Raw genomic sequence first — 18,990 nt, 5'->3', positions numbered from 1 at the left:
ATCCGTGCTTTTGGAGGGGGTGGGTGGGCGGGGGCGTGTGAATGCCTCTCCCTAATAAAGCCATGTGGCCTCATATATCGTTCGTCCAACTGGTCCACATGGCCTTATATAAAGACAGATCACATCGAGGAATGCTGCAGATGCAATGAAGGGGATTGCGCGGGGGGGGGGGGGCTCAAAGTCGAAGATGGGGTATAGACAAACACTCGAGTAGAGGAGGACAAGAGCGCCAACACTTGACAACACTATTTCTAATATATAGAGGAATTAAATTACACTTATGCTAACATGCACTATGAAATAATTATTTTAATTTATCCCCATTTACCCCTCAGAATGGATATGAAACAATATTTACCTCTGCCACCAATGGTGAAAGGAGGTTATGTTTTCACCCCTGTCTGTCTGTTTGTGCGCAGGATCTCAAAACATTGTGGACCATGTCAGGTGTGTGACTAGGAAGAATTGATTCCATTTTCGTAACGATCCAAATCCGGATCCGAAAATTTTGTGTGATTCTTCATCAATGAGAGATACATTGATATATAATCATGATATCTCAAAAAGTTGAAGACTGATTCGCATGAAACTTCAACGACAGGTTGGGTGTGTGACAAGGACGAACCGATTCGATTTTGGTGAAGATCCGAATCTGGATCCGGATACGAGAATTATTTAATTTTAAAAGTGATTCTTCACCATTGAGAGATAAGGCCAAAAACAATGTCGCATGATATTTCAAAAACTTATTGGGCTCGATATGTTCCACTGGATCAAGCATTGCGTGTTGGAGGTATGCGCTCTACCAAGTTCCCTTCTAGTTTAAAAATGCATTCCTTCACAATCATACACTTCTCCAGAAAAGTAGTGCTTGAATTGTTGGGGGGGGGGCGAAGCAGAGGGTCATGTGAATGACCCTCTGCTTCCTGTTTTAAATGCATGCAATTGCCATTTTTAATACAATCCAAACCACTTGGCACATTACATTTCAACAAAGGTAAGTTGACAAGTATCCCCCCACCCACACCACAATTTCAGCTCGACTGAACTCTTTATTTGTCATCATTTACACTTTACTCACTATTTTGCCAATTTTTCCTGCCAATGTATTTTGTTCATGATGAGGAACATGATATCCAACATGATCTCTCTAATTGCATCTTTCAATTCGAGTTTTGATATCCCTTGGCTTTGTAACCCTTGCTCGAGTTGGCTGGAGATGGTGTTTGTTTTGGTATGCAGTGGTATCTCAGCTCAACAAACATTGATCATATACCAGCATCAGCACTCCTACCATCGGGGCAGGAGTGCCTATCTCGGCCCACCTTTGGTGGATAATTTAAAGTGGTGATATTACCACAAAGTGATACTTTCTTCTGGAACACACTGTACAAATGGAAAAAAATGGGATATATTGGAACCATACTTGGCCTTGCTGGACCACACTGTAAAGTCTGTGCGATTTAAAACACCAAATGATCAATTTTAAAGATATATATATATATATATATATATATATATATATATATATATATATATATATATATATATATATATATATATATATATATATATATATATATGAGACAGGTAAATAAGCATTAAAAATAGCACTGAATCTACACACCGCCTAAGTGTCACACGTAAATAATTTGTGACAAATGTGTAAATCGAAGTAATGCTCAAAATTGAGAAAGCTTTGAGATTTTCACCCTGGAAAGCGCAGTAGGAATAAGATAAGATGTGCAAGCTGGGTTCCAACCTCTTTGAGCTGCTCAGAAGTCTCCCAAGAGGCAGAACGCCAATTGGAATTCTTTACATCTGCCAGCTTGTTCATCCAGGAGCTTGGAGTCTAAGAAACACCAAGAGATTTAAAAAATAGAACTTAAAAAATAAAATAATAAACAAGGAAAATGTCCAAATGAAACAAATGAAGCCAAAACTCAATGCAACTTTACAAAAGTTTCCAACAACCACTAAAATGTGCATTTCAGTTGCATTGTGAACAGGTCAGACCAACAAAGGAAGGTATAATCCAAAGTGAAATTTCCAAATGCCAACAATTCATGAAGATATCCAAACAAATGTAAAGCACCCTTTCCTGCACGAGTAAAACAGCTGTATGTTTTCAATACACACACATATATATATATATATATATATATATATATATATATATATATATATATATATATATATATATATATATATATATATATATATATATATATATATATATATATTGTTGCGGTCTTCGCGCCCGCCGGCGTGCGACGGCCACGTAACTCGAATCGCGGCACGTCGCCCACCGGACGGACAATCCAGTCGTGACCCTCTCGGACTAACGCCGGGAACCAGTCACGGGTGGACCTTTCGGTCTCACCGCGATCGAGCCAATCAGCCCCGCGTGGGATAGGGTTGCTCGCCAATTCGAACTACCTAAGTACCCACGCGGAGGGTAGACCGGGCGATCGCACCTCGCCGCAGGTCGACTTCGGACACGGGCCACTTAGCGACCCGTTCCGTACTATCAGAATAACCGAGCGGTGTTATCGTCGACCTCGACGGTTCGATTAATTATCGGGCGTACTCAGCCCACTACCAACCCTTTACGTGAAGCAAGATGGGGATTCAATGGGGAAAAAGACGAAGCGAAGCGGGAAACAGTTCAACAATAAAGCACATTTATTCGCGACGAACGGAAAGCACACAAATACAATTCCACCAAATGCACACAAAAAAAGAAAACACAATTCCATTTACACAAAAGCAAACATAAAAAGTGAAAACACAGTGCAGAGCTAATACCGACTACCGAGCACACGGCAACACTTATACAATTCTACTTCACAGACGGCGCCGACAACACATACCCAAAACCAAGGAAAAGAAATACCCTCAAGAATGAGGTAGGCCTGGGGCCGAGACCTGGTCGGGCCTACCCGTCTGGTGATGAGACGCGGAGCGGCGATGGCCCCGCAACCCGCGGGCCTCGTGGACAGTGCCTGGCAGGGGGGTGGGAACGGGGCCCCCTTGATCGCACTATCTCAGCGCGGGGGGAAACAGGAGGGGGTTGCTGATGCTCGGGGTATAGAGGATCTTTATTATATGCGACGAGCGTCTCCACCTCGGCCAGGTCGCGCTGTCGGCCTCCCAGGGGTGCAGCTCCCTGCACGACGCGAGCACCCCCTCGTCCGCCCTCGCCGCCTCTCCACAGCTCGTCCCCTCCGTTCCGACTTTTAACGCACACGACGAGCAGCTCCACCGCCCGCGAAGTCTTGACTCTCTGTTCCGACTCCTTCGCCTCGTTCCGACCTTTACTACTCGTTCCGACTCCTTCCTTCCTCGTTCCGACTTTTACTACCCTTTTGACTGACGAACACCGTCCTTTTATCCCCCCGTAACTTCGCCTTTGACCCCCTCCCTTTGACCTTTCACCTCGCTCCCCATTGGCCCGAGAAAAAGTGGGCGTGAAGGCTTTTTGATCCACAAATTTGCATATATCGATCGCCCTGGGGGCGGGCCAGTCGCCCCTCGCTCACCGATTGGACGGGAAAAGTGGGCGTGTGTCGTTTTGGATCCGTTTTTGAAGCAGAAAATCCGTGGTTTTGTACACGCTGTTCAACGTGCGCCCTACACGAGTCCAGCATCGGTGCCCATGAGTGGCGCGAGATGACGGTGATGCGATGGTGGCGAGTTGTGACGGTAAAGGTCATGGCGGTTGTGGTGAAGCGGCGTTGTGGTTGGTGGTTGATGTTGTGGTTGTGATGGTGGCGATTGGTCCAAAATAAAGATAGTAAAAGAAAAACGGCTATCCTGAAGAGTCGCAGCACGTATAAATGACATGTATTCCCACTAGACAACGGGTTTGGGCCTAACTACACATGCACTTACCGAGATACCTCACCTAAGGGACCTGAATGGTGGTTTGCGAATCTGGTAACCACAACACTACCCCCTTCCCTTTTTACAGACTCGTCCCGAGTCATCAAATTTTCGTGTGCCATCATGTGTAGTTTTCCCCTAGTACATTTTACCTACGGATCCCTGAGTGCGACATTCATGGTATTCGTGTCCCCAAAATAAATAACCTGAGGGCTGCGTAACTACCTAAACAAACTCACTCACACGGACGACTTAAATAAAATTGCCGGCGCTAAGACATACATGCCGGGGGCGCACTCATATTTACAGTACATCTTACCTTAACTTACAAATCTTACACTAAACCATGGCCCAGGATCATTGAACTCTGCAAAAGAAAGCAGTTAGCAGGGAGCCAGGCTGCCCGCATGCAGTCTCTGGCTCAAAACAATGCAGGTGACAGGGAACGTGGCTGGCTGCTCACACGCAGTCCAAGGCCTTCCTTTTGAACTGAACTCAGTGAACCACAACGGTGCTTGGGCTGCACAACGCAGTCTCCGTGCCAGCTCAAGTGGCACACGCAATGAGCACAACGAATGGATGCATGAACGCAAACACGGTGCACGGGCCGCCACTGCAGGCCCGTGTTGTAGCTGCCAACAGGGCAGTTCTCGCAGCTTGCAAACTGTTGCCTTGATCCTGGCGCACATGGCAATGAACAGGGGGGGGGGGGGCAAAGCAAAAATTGAACGGGGTTGGTGAACGTGGGCAGTGGGCATGGCAAAGGCAGCAGGCAAACACAGCCCGCAGAAGAAGGCCGCTGCAGGCAAACACAGCCCGCAGATGAACTGGCTGGCACAGGCCTTGAAGAACAGCAGCTGCAGACGAAGTGGCCGGCACAGGCCTTGAAGCAAAACACGGCCAGCCGATGGCACAGGCCTTGCAGCAAAACAACAGCTGCCGATGAAGTTGGCCGGCCTCCGCATCGAAGACAAACACGGCCAGCCGATGACACAGGCCTTGCAGAAAACACAGCCAGCAGATGAAGCTGGCCAGCTTTTGCCGTTCAGTGGAGGTTGGTGGAGGGAGTGCGGTGGTGCTGGCCACTTGGAAGGTGGGCTCGGACCTACCTACCTGTCTCCCTCCCAACCTATCGCCTTTGCCTGTCACTGTACATACCCACTCCCTTAATTTGTCAAACCCCAATTTAGCCCCAACTTATTTTTTTTCTGTTGTTTTTATTTTTACTTCCCCACTATAAATCGTCCCCTAACCCCCTTTATCGTCCTTGTTCGGCTAACCTATTCTGTCACCTAGCCTACTCCCAACCCCTACGTTCCCTTCCCGGAGGGGAATAAGGGAGAGCTAATGTCCTGTGTCAAGGCCCAATTCAAGCCTCAGAATGGCCTCCCCAGAGTTCAGCGATCTTAACACCAAGTGGGTCCAGCGGCCCACAACGACAGCGAGGGGATGGATGGTGCGGAGGGGTACATCTCCTAATCTACCCTAACCATTTAACTGTTAAACTACCCCGGGGCTTTCAACAAGCGCCTCTCGCTTAAACTATTGGTTCTAACAACCCAGATTCCCGTCGCCTGTGTTGGTGTCCTCACAATTTGGGCCTCGCCCCAATTTTCTCTCCGTGCCCTCACACGGTCTCCTGGCTGGGACACGTGGCTCCCTTTGGCAGGCACGACCCTCTGCCGAATCTCCCGCTATGGCACCCCCGGGCACTACACTGCCTCCGAGCCTACCAGCTCCCTAACACCGGGGAGTGCCCCCATGGCACCTCCCCTGAAACGCACACGTGGCAGGCCGGCCTCCCGGGCCCCTTTCCGAGGGTCACCCGTGCCCACAACACTGCCCACGTGGCTAATGGCGCCCGGGCCCCGCACCAAGCAGGCGCACCCGTGCCCACTACTCTATCCCGGCCCCCCATGGGCCCCGCAGCCTACCGCGGCCGACTAGCCTGGTGCCCGGGGTACCCACTCAGCGATACTCACCTTTCGCAGCCACGCTCCCAAGCCCGTCAACAGGGCTCCTGCACCCCTCCAAATGGGTCTCGAGCCTACTTTCCCACCAACAACAAAACGACCTCCATTTTTCAATTTGACTAACCCAGCTAACTCACTTTACTCTGACCCCGGGGTCCTTGGGCGGGAGTCACTCCTCCCCCAATCACTCATCGCACCATGCATTCCCCATTCACTCCATACACACAGACCCGCTGGCCTCACTCACTCAACAAGTACTCACCTCACAACTCTCCAACTCTTCAACACACTCACCACCGAACTCTGCCATCCTCCTAACTACCTCCCCTAACTAACTCGTGCTCCCACGTCGTCCCTTAAACTACAGCACGTTCCTTTTAACACTACGTAGCTAAGCTACGTCCCCACTACACATTCACAAGTCTGTCTCTGTCTCCAAAATAAATCGTTTTATTTCCCAACCTAAATCTGGCTACAATCCCTCTAACTAATCCATTCCACGGACTCCATGAGGACTTACCCCTGCCCCATGAAGTCGGTCTAACTAAGCTAACCCTTCCCCCTAACTAGTTTTCATCCTGTGCCCAGGTAAGGGGGTCTTTCACCCCTTGCCCAGGAATCCTGGACACCCGAAAGTGAGGCTTGCTTTTTTTTTTTTTTTCATGCGCAGCACCTGCGCGGCAACTCAGAGCTCGCGCACTTTGCACCTGGCCGTGACGTCATGCAGCTGCACGTGTTCCTCGTCCCTCCTTGGACGGTGCCATCCGGCAGAGATACCCCTCCTGCCGGATTCCAACCCCACGTGCAGCCATGACGTCACCGTGCGCAGAAAAAAAAACAAGCCCCAAGTCTCGAGGGGTTCCCCACGCGAACACATGTGCTTTGCCCGTTGGAGCTTAACACACACGATCGCGTGGAGAACCCGTCTGGTCCAAATCCATTTACCTGCCTAAACTTTGCCCGTCCGCGGGATCGGCAAATCCACCGCGTGCGTTTCCGGACCGGGACTTCACTCCCGCAAGCGAGCACGTGGCGGTCTCGTGCGTTGCACAGCACGAACCGCGTGCTCACTGCTGGGTGAACCCGGCACGGTGCTCGAAACAACCACAGCCGCTACTCGGCTTTCTTTCCTCTGTCGCCTTCGTCGTCGCCATTCCACACACGCATACCTGCGTGTTACGACGCACACAGTCCACACCATTAAACTCACACCGGGAGACGCGGCTGCGTGCTCCCGCATGCCAACCGACATCTCCCTCTCATACCGCTCTCTCACACACACGGTCTCCCTGGCACACAGCGACCTTGCACACGGCCGTTCACTCACGCGTGCCTCACTACTCACACAAACCATACTACTCACACGTGGTGCTCCATTCACTCGCGCGGGGGCACTCACCCGCGGTGCCTCACCCACGCACGCGAGGGCACTCAACCGCTGTGCCTCATCCACACACCGTGCCTCACTCGCACTCCGTGCCTCACTCACACACGCGGGGGCACTAACCCGCGGTTCCTCACTCATACTGGCCGTTTCATCCACACACGCGGGGGCACTAACCCGCGGTGCCTCACTCGCACTCCGTGCCTCATCCACACACGGTGTGCTGGGAAGCACGTACTCCGGCAACATCGCCACCACACCACTCACACGTGGTGCCTCATTCATACTGGCCGTTTCATCCACACACACGGCCTCTCTCACACACGGTGCCTCATCCACACACGGCGTGCTGGGAAGCACGCACTCTGGCACCATCGCCACCACACCACTCACACACGGGGTCGCTTCCACACACGGTGCCGCACTCACACCTTGCACCACACACACAGGGACAACCACACTGGGGATTTGTGTCCCCACAAGGGTCTCCGGGGCCTCTACACCCCCAAGCTCTCCGTGCACCCGTCCACAGCACTCGTCCCTCAACCTCGCAAAGCACGACCGAACTCACCTGGTCGTGACTCGCCTCAAGGGGGCATACTCCCTCCCCTCGTTCCTGGAGGAGGCCATCCAGGTGCTCACACCGGGTCCCTGCACGCTCCGCCAGCCCACCCCGATTATCCTCCCCTACTTCCGTGTGTGTGTGTGCGTCACTTCCCCCCTCCTCACCGTGTAGTCTTCGCTCTATTTTTTCTGTCTCCCGTCTCTCTGCCAACTCTTCACCCTTTACCTCCCTTGTCTCAACTATTATTTCCGTTGTCGTCACCTCGTGTCTCGTCTCACACGTTTGGTCTCCCCATTTAATTTTTCCCTTTCGGTCATCGTCACGACCCTCGCCCAACACGTTCCACGAATTATTTTTTCACCCGCCTCCACCGCGGGCCTGTCAGCCGTTGCACCCCCCTTCCAGCTCGTTTGTTCCGACACGTGGAGTCGCCATTTTAAGTTCCCTGCTCACGGCCTTCATGCCCGCCTGCAGGCTTCGGCCCATGTTCTGCGTCTCACCCCGTAGCTCTTTCATTTCTTCTTTCATGTTTGCTTCCATTCCGTTTATTTGCTTGTTCATTTCGTTTTTCATTTCATTTGTATTTGTATCCATCTTCTCGTTCATGCCTTTCATTTCGTTTTTCATTTCATTTGTGTTTGCATCCATTTTTTGTGTATTCGCATCCATCTTTTCGTTCATTGCCGCCAGCATGGCGCATAGCTAGGGCCATGTTGGATGCACTCAGCTGAGCCGTTTCGGCAAGGGTTGGGGAAGGGTCTTGGTGGAGAGGGGGGAGGCGTCATACACCGCGGCCGCTGCCGCACCCTCGGGCCCTGGGTTCAGTTGGGCGAGTCCGTGTTCCTGCACAATCAACATTTCCTGCTCGGGGATTCCATCCTGGACCATGGACTCTACATTATTACACATATACATTTCTAATACCCCCGGCTCCCGCTCGCCTTGAGACGCCATCTTGCTTCTCGTGAAGGGTTAATTTGCTCGCTCGTAATTTGGAGGGAATCGGGGGTCGCTTCTCTCACCCCTGGACCGATTCCCGTAAATTTGGCGGAGACAGGAGAGCCCCTTTTCCTGTTCTCCGATACCAGTGCCGCGAGGAGGGCGATGAATTTGTTTCGCACGACCTGGCACCAGTGTTGCGGTCTTCGCGCCCGCCGGCGTGCGACGGCCACGTAACTCGAATCGCGGCACGTCGCCCACCGGACGGACAATCCAGTCGTGACCCTCTCGGACTAACGCCGGGAACCAGTCACGGGTGGACCTTTCGGTCACACCGCGATCGAGCCAATCAGCCCCGCGTGGGATAGGGTTGCTCGCCAAATTCGAACTACCTCAGTACCCACGCGGAGGGTAGACCGGGCGATCGCACCTCGCCGCAGGTCGACTTCGGACACGGGCCACTTAAGCGACCCGTTCCGTACTATCAGAATAACCGAGCGGTGTTATCGTCGACCTCGACGGTTCGATTAATTATCGGGCGTATTCAGCCCACTACCAACCCTTTACGTGAAGCAAGATGGGGGTTCAATGGGGAAAAGACGAAGCGAAGCGGGAGAACAGTTCAACAATAAAGCACATTTATTCTCGGCACACGGGAAGCACACAAATACAATTCCACCAAATGCACACAAAAAAAAGAAAACACAATTCCATTTACACAAAAAGCAAACATAAAAGTGAAAACACAGTGCAGAGCTAATACCGACTACCGAGCACACGGCAACACTTATACAATTCTACTTCACAGACGGCGCCGACAACACATACCCAAAACCAAGGAAAAGAAATACCCTCAAGAATGAGGTAGGCCTGGGGCCGAGACCTGGTCGGGCCTACCCGTCTGGTGATGAGACGCGGAGCAGCGATGGCCCCGCAACCCGCGGGCCTCGTGGACAGTGCCTGGCAGGGGGGTGGGAACGGGGCCCCCTTGATCGCACTATCTCAGCGCGGGGGGAAACAGGAGGGGGTTGCTGATGCTCGGGGTATAGAGGATCTTTATTATATGCGACGAGCGTCTCCACCTCGGCCAGGTCGCGCTGTCGGCCTCCCAGGGGTGCAGCTCCCTGCACGACGCGAGCACCCCCTCGTCCGCCCTCGCCGCCTCTCCACAGCTCGTCCCCTCCGTTCCGACTTTTAACGCACACGACGAGCAGCTCCACCGCCCGCGAAGTCTTGACTCTCTGTTCCGACTCCTTCGCCTCGTTCCGACCTTTACTACTCGTTCCGACTCCTTCCTTCCTCGTTCCGACTTTTACTACCCTTTTGACTGACGAACACCGTCCTTTTATCCCCCCGTAACTTCGCCTTTGACCCCCTCCCTTTGACCTTTCACCTCGCTCCCCATTGGCCCGAGAAAAAGTGGGCGTGAAGGCTTTTTGATCCACAAATTTGCATATATCGATCGCCCTGGGGGCGGGGCCAATTCGCCCCTCGCTCACCGATTGGACGGCAAAAAGTGGGCGTGTGTCGTTTTGGATCCGTTTTTGAAGCAGAAAATCCGTGGTTTTGTACACGCTGTTCAACGTGCGCCCTACACGAGTCCAGCATCGGTGCCCATGAGTGGCGCGAGATGACGGTGATGCGATGGTGGCGAGTTGTGACGGTAAAGGTCATGGCGGTTGTGGTGAAGCGGCGTTGTGGTTGGTGGTTGATGTTGTGGTTGTGATGGTGGCGATTGGTCCAAAATAAAGATAGTAAAAGAAAAACGGCTATCCTGAAGAGTCGCAGCACGTATAAATGACATGTATTCCCACTAGACAACGGGTTTGGGCCTAACTACACATGCACTTACCGAGATACCTCACCTAAGGGACCTGAATGGTGGTTTGCGAATCTGGTAACCACAACAATATATATATATATATACCTAACATGACCTCTGACCTTTGACCTCGACTCCCAAATCTAATCAGTTCATCTTTGCATCATTATAATACTTGTACCAAGTTTGACTTTGATCCCTTCAGCCGTTCTTAAGTGATCGCGGTCACAGAAACCTATCACAGGCGCATTGACAACCCCTGAAAACATGATGCCTCAAGTGACTTCATCAGGGGATGCACAAAAAGGCCAGTTCCGCAGGAATTATCCTGTTTATAATCCCAGGGGAATTATGCTGTCTGCAAGGATAGGTTCTTCACTGGCATTTTTACACAGGCCTTCAGTCTTGCATTGATTTTGCACATGCTCAATGGTCTTTTCATGGACAGCCCTCAACAGGCTCTGCACTGGACAGGATCGTTGCGGTAGCACCCTCCACTGAAGGAGGATGAGGCCGGATGCACTCTGCGACTGCAGAGGAGTCCAGATGATGGAGCACATCACATCGCACTGTCCCTTGCGGAAGTTATCAGGAGGACTTTTAGCCATCCAACAATTCATCCCTGAGGCAGCCACTTGGTTGTAGAACCTGGACATTAACTTTTGTGCAACCCATATTGGCCATATGCAATAATAATAATCTATCTATAATTCCAGCAATCTCTGTGTGTGTCTGTCTGTCTGTATGTGTGTCTGTATGCGACCGCCGTTTCTCGACGACCGCCCGTCCGATCTGATTGAAACTTGCCAGGAATATTGCCAGGGACCCGCGGATGTGCCTTTTCGATGTTTGATATCAATCGGACAAGCGGTTCCCAAGTTCCGGCCATTTATCTGTCGACCAATGACAAGACACGGTGCTATGACATCACAAATGACATCACAATTAATGTTTATTTATTTATTTATTTCCCCCACGATTGACGTCACAATTCGTCTTCTTCGTTTGGTATGACGTCACAATCGATGCTGGGGACCTGAGTATGTGCCTTTTCAAGGTTTGATATTAATTGGACAAGCGGTGCCCAAGTTATGGCCATTTATTTACCAAACAAATGACAGGACACGGTGCTATGACATCACGAATGACGTCACAATTAATGTTTATTTATTTATTTGTTTTTTTGTTTTTTTTGTGAATACATTTCCAGAGAGAGGGGTGAGAGAGAGGAGGGGGGAGAGAGGAGGGGGGAAAGACGGGGGGGAGAGAGGAGGGGGGAAAGAGAGGGGAGGGAGAGAGGGGGGTGAGAGAGAGAGGGGTCACAATTCAAGAGAGAGGAGGGGCGAGAGGGGGAGGTGAGAGTGTGGGCGAGAGAGAGGGGCGAGAGGAGGGGGAAAGAGGAGGGGCTAGACTAGGGGGAGCGAGACTAGGGGAGCGAGACTAGGGGGAGCGAGACTAGGGGAGCGAGACTAGGGGGGAGCGAGACTAGGGAGCGAGACTAGGGGGAGCGAGACTAGGGGGGAGCGAGACTAGGGGGAGCGAGACTAGGGGAGCGAGACCAGGGGAGCGAGACTAGGGGGGAGCGAGACCAGGGGGGAGCGAGACTAGGGGGAGCGAGACTAGGGGAGCGAGACTAGGGGGAGCGAGACTAGGGGGGAGCGAGACTAGGGGGGAGCGAGACTAGGGGGAGCGAGACTAGAGGGGAGCGAGACTAGGGGGAGCGAGACTAGGGAGCGAGACTGGGGAGCGAGACCAGGGGGAGCGAGACTAGGGGGGAGCGAGACTAGGGGGAGCGAGACTAGAGCGAGACTAGGGGGAGCGAGACTAGGGGGAGCGAGACTAGGGGGAGCGAGACTAGGGGGAGCGAGACCTAGGGAGCGAGACTAGAGCGAGACTAGGGGGAGCGAGACTAGGGGGAGCGAGACTAGGGGAGCGAGACTAGGGGGAGCGAGACCAGGGGAGCGAGACCAGGGGAGCGAGACTAGGGGGAGCGAGACTAGGGGAGCGAGACTAGGGAGCGAGACCAGGGAGCGAGACTAGGGGAGCGAGACTAGGGGGGAGCGAGACTAGGGGAGAGCGAGACTAGGGGGAGCGAGACCAGGGGGAGCGAGACTAGAGCGAGACTAGGGAGCGAGACTAGGGAGCGAGACCTAGGGGGAGCGAGACTAGGGGAGCGAGACTAGGGGGGAGCGAGACTAGGGGGAGCGAGACTAGGGGAGCGAGACTAGGGGGGAGCGAGACTAGGGGAGCGAGACTAGGGGAGCGAGACTAGGGGGAGCGAGACTAGGGGGAGCGAGACTAGGGGGAGCGAGACTAGGGGGAGCGAGACTAGGGGAGCGAGACTAGGGGGAGCGAGACTAGGGGGAGCGAGACTAGGGGGAGCGAGACTAGGGGAGCGAGACTAGGGGGAGCGAGACTAGGGGAGAGCGAGACTAGGGGGGAGCGAGACTAGGGGGGAGCGAGACTAGGGGGGAGCGAGACGAGAGGGGAGAGAGACTAGGGGGGAGAGAGACTAGGGGGGAGAGAGACTAGGGGGAGAGAGAGGGGGCGTCAATTCTTCTTCGTTTGATATGACGTCACAATATATATTTCCCAGGTGTTTCCCAAGTTATGGCCATTTATGATACGGTTGGTCCGATTTCATTGAAAAAATGCCCCAATCCAGTCGTCATTTACGAGAGTGAAGGAACGGAGCTGCACATACTGGCACGCCTCACCCACGAGAGAGGGTACTGGAACGAGAGAGGGGGAGACAGGAGGGGCGAGAGGGGGGGCTTGGGGGGGTGAAAAAATGCCCCAATCCAGTCGTCGTTTACGCACCTACGGGCCCGCACTAGTAATTATAATAATAAGTCTGAAAACGACGATGGTTCACGAGCGGTATTTGACAATGTAGATTGTTTCAGAAGTCAAGGACGAGACAATGTGATAATGTTTGACCAAGTTATAAAAATGATCAAGAAGATGTGGTACGAGTGACAGGTTATGAGCTGCAAAATGTCGAAAACCTTGTTTCGTTCAGCAACTTTCAAAATTTGACCTTTGCAGAACATTTAAAGGTCACAAAACAATGTTGTGGACATTAAAATAAGGAAACAGGATACATGCTATAGCTTATTGGAGTTAGTTCGTCGAAGAAGGTCGAAAACCCGGTTCGATTCCCACAACTTTGAAAATTTGACCTTTGTGAACTTTAAAGGTCAAAGGTCAAGGATTATGACCTTTAGTGCAAAACTTCCTCTGGAACATTCCAGGAACAATATAACGTCATATAGGCTTTATGGCATTTCGCACTCCTCGGATTATCCATACTTTGATGAAATCGGCATAAAAACAAACTTGAAGGGGGCGCCACGGGCAAGGTGTTCGAGATAGAGCAAAATAGTTTCAAGACTTTTGGTGGGGAATGACCTCAAGATTATGCATAAAAAATATTGTCATCCTAGCTCTCAAAGTTTGGGCGGTCGTATGATTTTTATGTCAAAATTCGAAATTTTCTAAGTTCGTGACCTTGTGACATTGACCTTGGGACGAAAATGAAAAATCGAGCTCCGTGTGGCTATGCAGGTGCCATTGGGCTAACCAAATACCGAAACCCCTGCCAGATTCGACAAACCCCCTAAAAACACGTTTTTTTGGGCGTGGCTCCGCCCATAATGGGGGCACCACGCCCATTTTCAGGAAAACAACTAGATCATGATATAAACCTCCCACCAAAATTTTATCAGGATCGGATCAAAACCCACAGAGCTATTCTCGGGACAGACAGACAGACATACAGACACACAACAATAACGAATATAGTGGTCACTTATTTTTTTCGTGAAAATATTTTTTCACTTTTTTCATGAACCAATAATGGTCTTTTTTAACAAGTACAAATCTATACTATAAAAGGAGCAGTGTCTGTCTGTCTGTGTTTGCTGTGTTATAACTTGAGAACGGATTAACGGATTTCAATAAATCCAACGACGGTGGATTCAGGGAACTCCCAGGAAGGTTTGTGATATAAATAAATAAATAAGTAAATAAAGGCCAGTTTGTGTGCATGGGTAAGTGGGCACACGTGAGAAAACTGCAAACGTCAACTTGCAATGCTGGTTATCCCCACACGGAGGGCAGGATCTCCAAGGAATCCTTTGTTCTTGCTGCATAGATTGGCTACCACAAAAAAGATTGGTATTCCCGTCAATGAAGCGACGGGTCTTATGTGCTACTGAAAATAAAACAAAAGCCCTCGGTCATTTCAAACACCAATTTCATTACAATGCACTTTTCTTCATATTCTCTTTCTTAAACGAGAGAGTTCATTGAATACCCTACCCCATGCAATATTGAGAAAGAAGGACATGGGGTAGGGTCTGTGAATGGCAAATTTGATTGGTCAGGATGATGTAAAATGCATTAACATTTTGTCCAAGTCTGGATAAGCGGAAGGGTTTTGAAAGTACCAAAAGGGTGATTTGTGTTCCAGTGTTCGACTTCATCACTCAATCGAAATAAAGTAAAGATTTTAAAAGTCGTAGAAAAAAAAGTTTTTGAAGTTTACCACCGTTTATGCAGCGTCTTATTCACCACCTTATTTAACACGTTAAATTAGTTATTCATGCCTGTTGTTTGTGTCCTTAATGGCATCCGTAAAAACAGCAAGTTTCCTGGTTGGAATGATTTTCAATTTTGCTTGACTGTCAGACAGGCACAGAGAGAGTAAAAAAAATTGTCTCACTCCTCTCTGTGCATGCACAATCGGGACAAATTCAGAGCCAAAGCACTGCTGAACTCAGGTTCGTTTTCCAATGCATGTTCAAAATAAAACATTAAATTGAAGTTGCGTTGTTTCTCAATCATAAACTGGCGTTTGTGGATAGACAGACAAAGTCACCCAATTGCTTTTCGTTTTGTGTGTGCAGGGAAATAAGGTGTCAGGAGCGATTCCCTGGATATATAATCAAGTATTTGACAAAGTCTGACATCCCACTCCAATTGCAAGGCTCTCTGCCTGCGGCATACAAGGCAGTTTCCTTCCGAGATTCCTGACTTGCTCCCCTCATGCAGTCCACTGTGTTGCGATCAATATAACCCTCTCAACTCTCCCAGTGGAGACTGTAGTGCCCCAAGGGAGTGTGTCTCTAATCAAGATCAATGATCTCTCCAATACTTAGGAAAACCCTGTGCAGACTCCTCTATGCTGTATCATACAGTATCCCATCCCACTGATAGGCAGATTACAGCTGAATCACTTTCTGCTGATCTAGAAATTATTAGAGGATTCTCTGATAAATAGACCTTGTCCATCAATCCCAAAAATTCTCACAGGCTCACCCTGTTGCCACACCATAGAAATAGGAGGAAGGACTGAACTGTCTATTTCCATGGTTAGTCACTGGAAGAGGTTAAATCTCATGAACGTCTAGGCCTCATCATCAGTGCATTCATGACCTCCAAAGGGTTGCCCATACAAGCAAAGCAGGCCTCAACAGCCAACTGTAAACTGCACATTCCTCCATCGTTCAAAGTCTTTCCTCAAAACTCAGAGCAACCCATGGTATACAAGACCATTATCTAGAGCTCAAGAGAGTAATGCTCTCCCATATAGGCTGGCACCCAGCATCACGTTTGTCTCCTGGATTCCGTGGGCTGGAATACTCTTAACATTATTTGTTTCTATCAAGATGGGGCTGAAGTTCAAGGTCTACTCTCCTCTCATCGCAGGTCAGTCAGTGGCCACTTTTTTTGACCACCTTTCCTCTTGCTTTGCTCCCTCTGCTCTCGGCCCTCTGACCCTTTCCCCAAAATTCTAGGATGTATACATACATTCTTCCAGAAAGCCATCCAGTTAACCTTCCAAAATTCACTGACTGCACACCTCTACTCTTCTCCCATCACCCCCATGTTTCTCCCAGATGTGAAATCACATTCCAGAGGCTATTCCATCCCACTCTTCAATTCATGGCTTCAAAGCAGGTGGTGCACCACCATACTCATCTCATCTTCATTACCCCCATGAACCCTCCCTGGCCCAACCATCTTGCAGGTTGCAGCATTTCCTCCGTTCCTTCCTCTTTCCCATTTGCAATTAACCCTCCGCTCGTGTCCAGGGATTATCCAGTTGCCCTACTGTCACAGTTCAAACCTCTCTCATGTTACTCTTCCATGAGTATCAATCGACTTGTAGAGAAATGTCTTCCAGATTTTTCTTGAGCAATAACTCACAAAGTTCACTCAATCTTTTCTACCTCAATGGCCTTTGAAATTTTCATTCTCCTTCCACAAGTAATGAGGTTTTTTTTTCAATGTCCTCTTCTCTTCTATCAATTTCATCAATGCTATTTACTATCACTGCAATTTTTTTATTTTTTAAACATCAGAAATTGCTTTCAAATAATTCATTTAAAAGCTTTGTTCGGTAAGAATGCTTTTGGCCTGGTTATTGGTTCACGAGCACCAGCCAGAGTGACCACTATATTCGTTTATGTCTATCTGTCCAGAGCATAACTCTGTGCACTTTGATCCGATCTTGATGAAACTTGGTTATGTGTTCGATATCAATGTCTAGTTGTGTTTTCCTGGATGAGGGAGTGCTACGCCCATTGTGCGAGGAGCCACGCCCCAAAAATAGCCATTTTTAGGGGGTAGTCGGATTAAAAATCTATCTTCTCCTCGGGAATTGACTGAATGGAATGGGTTCTTCAGAATTTGAAAAGCAAAATGAATTATCTAAAATGTGTCATTGTCTGATTTTTCATTTTTGTCCCAACATCAAAAACTTAGAAAATTGCGAATTTTGACATAAAAAAAAAAATCATACGACCGCCCAAACTTTGAGAGCTAGGATGACAATATTTTTTATGCATAATCTTGAGGTCATTCCCCACCTTATGTCTTGAAACCATTTTGCTCTATGTCGAACACCTTGCCCGTGGCGCCCCCTTCAAGTTTGTTTTTTACGCCGATTTCATCAAAGTATGGATAATCCGAGGAGTGCGAAATGTCATGTAGCCTATATGATGTTATATTGTTCCTGGAATGTTCCAGAGGAAGTTTTGCACCAAAGGTCCTAATCCTTGACCTTTGACCTTTAAAGTTCACAAAGGTCAAATTTTCAAAGTTGTGGGAATCGAACCGGGTTTTCGACCTTCTTCGACGAACTAACTCCAATAAGCTATAGCACGTATCCTGTTTCCTTATTTTAATGTCCACAACATTGCTTTGTGACCTTTAAAAGTTATGCAAAGGTCAAATTTTGAAAGTTGTTGAATGAAACCGGGTTTTCGACATTTTGCAGTTAATAACCTGTCACTCGTACCACATCATGTTGATCATTTTTATAACTTGGTCAAACATTATCACATTATCTCATCCTTGACTTCTGAAACAATCTACATCATCAAATACCGCTCGTGAACCATCGTCATCTACAGACTGGTTTCTTTCGATATTCAGGACGCCAGGACAACATCCACAGGGAAGGCGTTGCCATAGTGATGGACAAGTGGGCACAGAAAGCCTTAACATCGTGGCCTTCAGTAAACAGTCGATTGATGACTGCAAGGTTCACACACAGTCTTGGCTACCTTTCAGTAATAACAGATTGTGCACAAACCAATGCAGCTTCAGAGGAAGATAAGGATGCCTTCCACAAAGACATCACCAACATGAACTCACTTCTGTTCTTGGGGACTTCAACACAGAAGTGGGTTCAGACGGGACAGGATATTCCACAGCAATTGGATCCCATGGACGAGGTATAATAAATGACAACAGAGAGAGATCAAATGATCTATGCCTGGCTTATAGACAAAGTATGTGGAACTTATTTCCAACATAAAATAAAATTCACTGTATGACCTGTTAGAGCAGCAATGGCAATACAAAGGAGGAATTCAACCACATTCTTGTAAATCGTCGTTGGGCAATTGTTCTCCAACACCCACGTTTATTGAAATGCTGTATTTGCTCTAAATGACCATCAATTACTTGGAATCAGAGTTGCAATGAAGTTTCATGAGACAGGAACAATCCAAATCAGTACAAGATCAGCATATGCTTTGATGTGGAAAAACTGAAGAACTACTGACACAAGCAAGACTATCACGATGAGCCTTCTAACCACCCAATCCAAGCAACGGCTGATACTGAATTTGAATGGAGGGAATTTAGAGACTCGATCACTAATGCAGCTAACTGCACTCTAGGCCAGAGACCACCTTCAGGTTAATTGAAGAATGCTGCAGTGCAAGGCTGTCTACCTGGAACATCAAGCACTCTTAGCTGAAGAAGCTGTAGCCAGTGGTAACAGTCAAAAAAAAATAAAAATGCACAGAATAGGAAAAAGACTGACACACACCACCTCCAGCCCTTGCAATATCTTCACGTGTTCCTCGGGACAGCATGTTGATGCTACAAGCCAACTAAAATGCTG

At 49.2% G+C, this 18,990-nt stretch overlaps 1 protein-coding gene across 3 annotated transcripts in view; it reads right to left on the bottom strand.

Annotated features, from left to right (window-relative positions):
* LOC147029310 (glucocorticoid-induced transcript 1 protein-like) overlaps positions 1-18,990 on the bottom strand; it is a 92,191-nt gene that overhangs the window by 46,880 nt on the left and 26,321 nt on the right. For all 3 annotated transcript variants that reach the window (XM_085872268.1, XM_085872267.1, XM_085872265.1), the window contains exon 3: positions 1,763-1,852. In XM_085872268.1, coding sequence (XP_085728394.1) covers positions 1,763-1,852 — 90 coding nt within the window. The remainder of the gene's footprint in view (positions 1-1,762; positions 1,853-18,990) is intronic.

The sequence above is a fragment of the Eptatretus burgeri genome, chromosome 3 (genome assembly GCF_056783735.1).
Source record: "Eptatretus burgeri isolate ZD-2024b chromosome 3, Ebu_testis_v1, whole genome shotgun sequence".
Lineage (NCBI taxonomy): Eukaryota > Metazoa > Chordata > Myxini > Myxiniformes > Myxinidae > Eptatretus > Eptatretus burgeri.
This window is presented reverse-complemented; position numbering and strand designations above follow the sequence as displayed.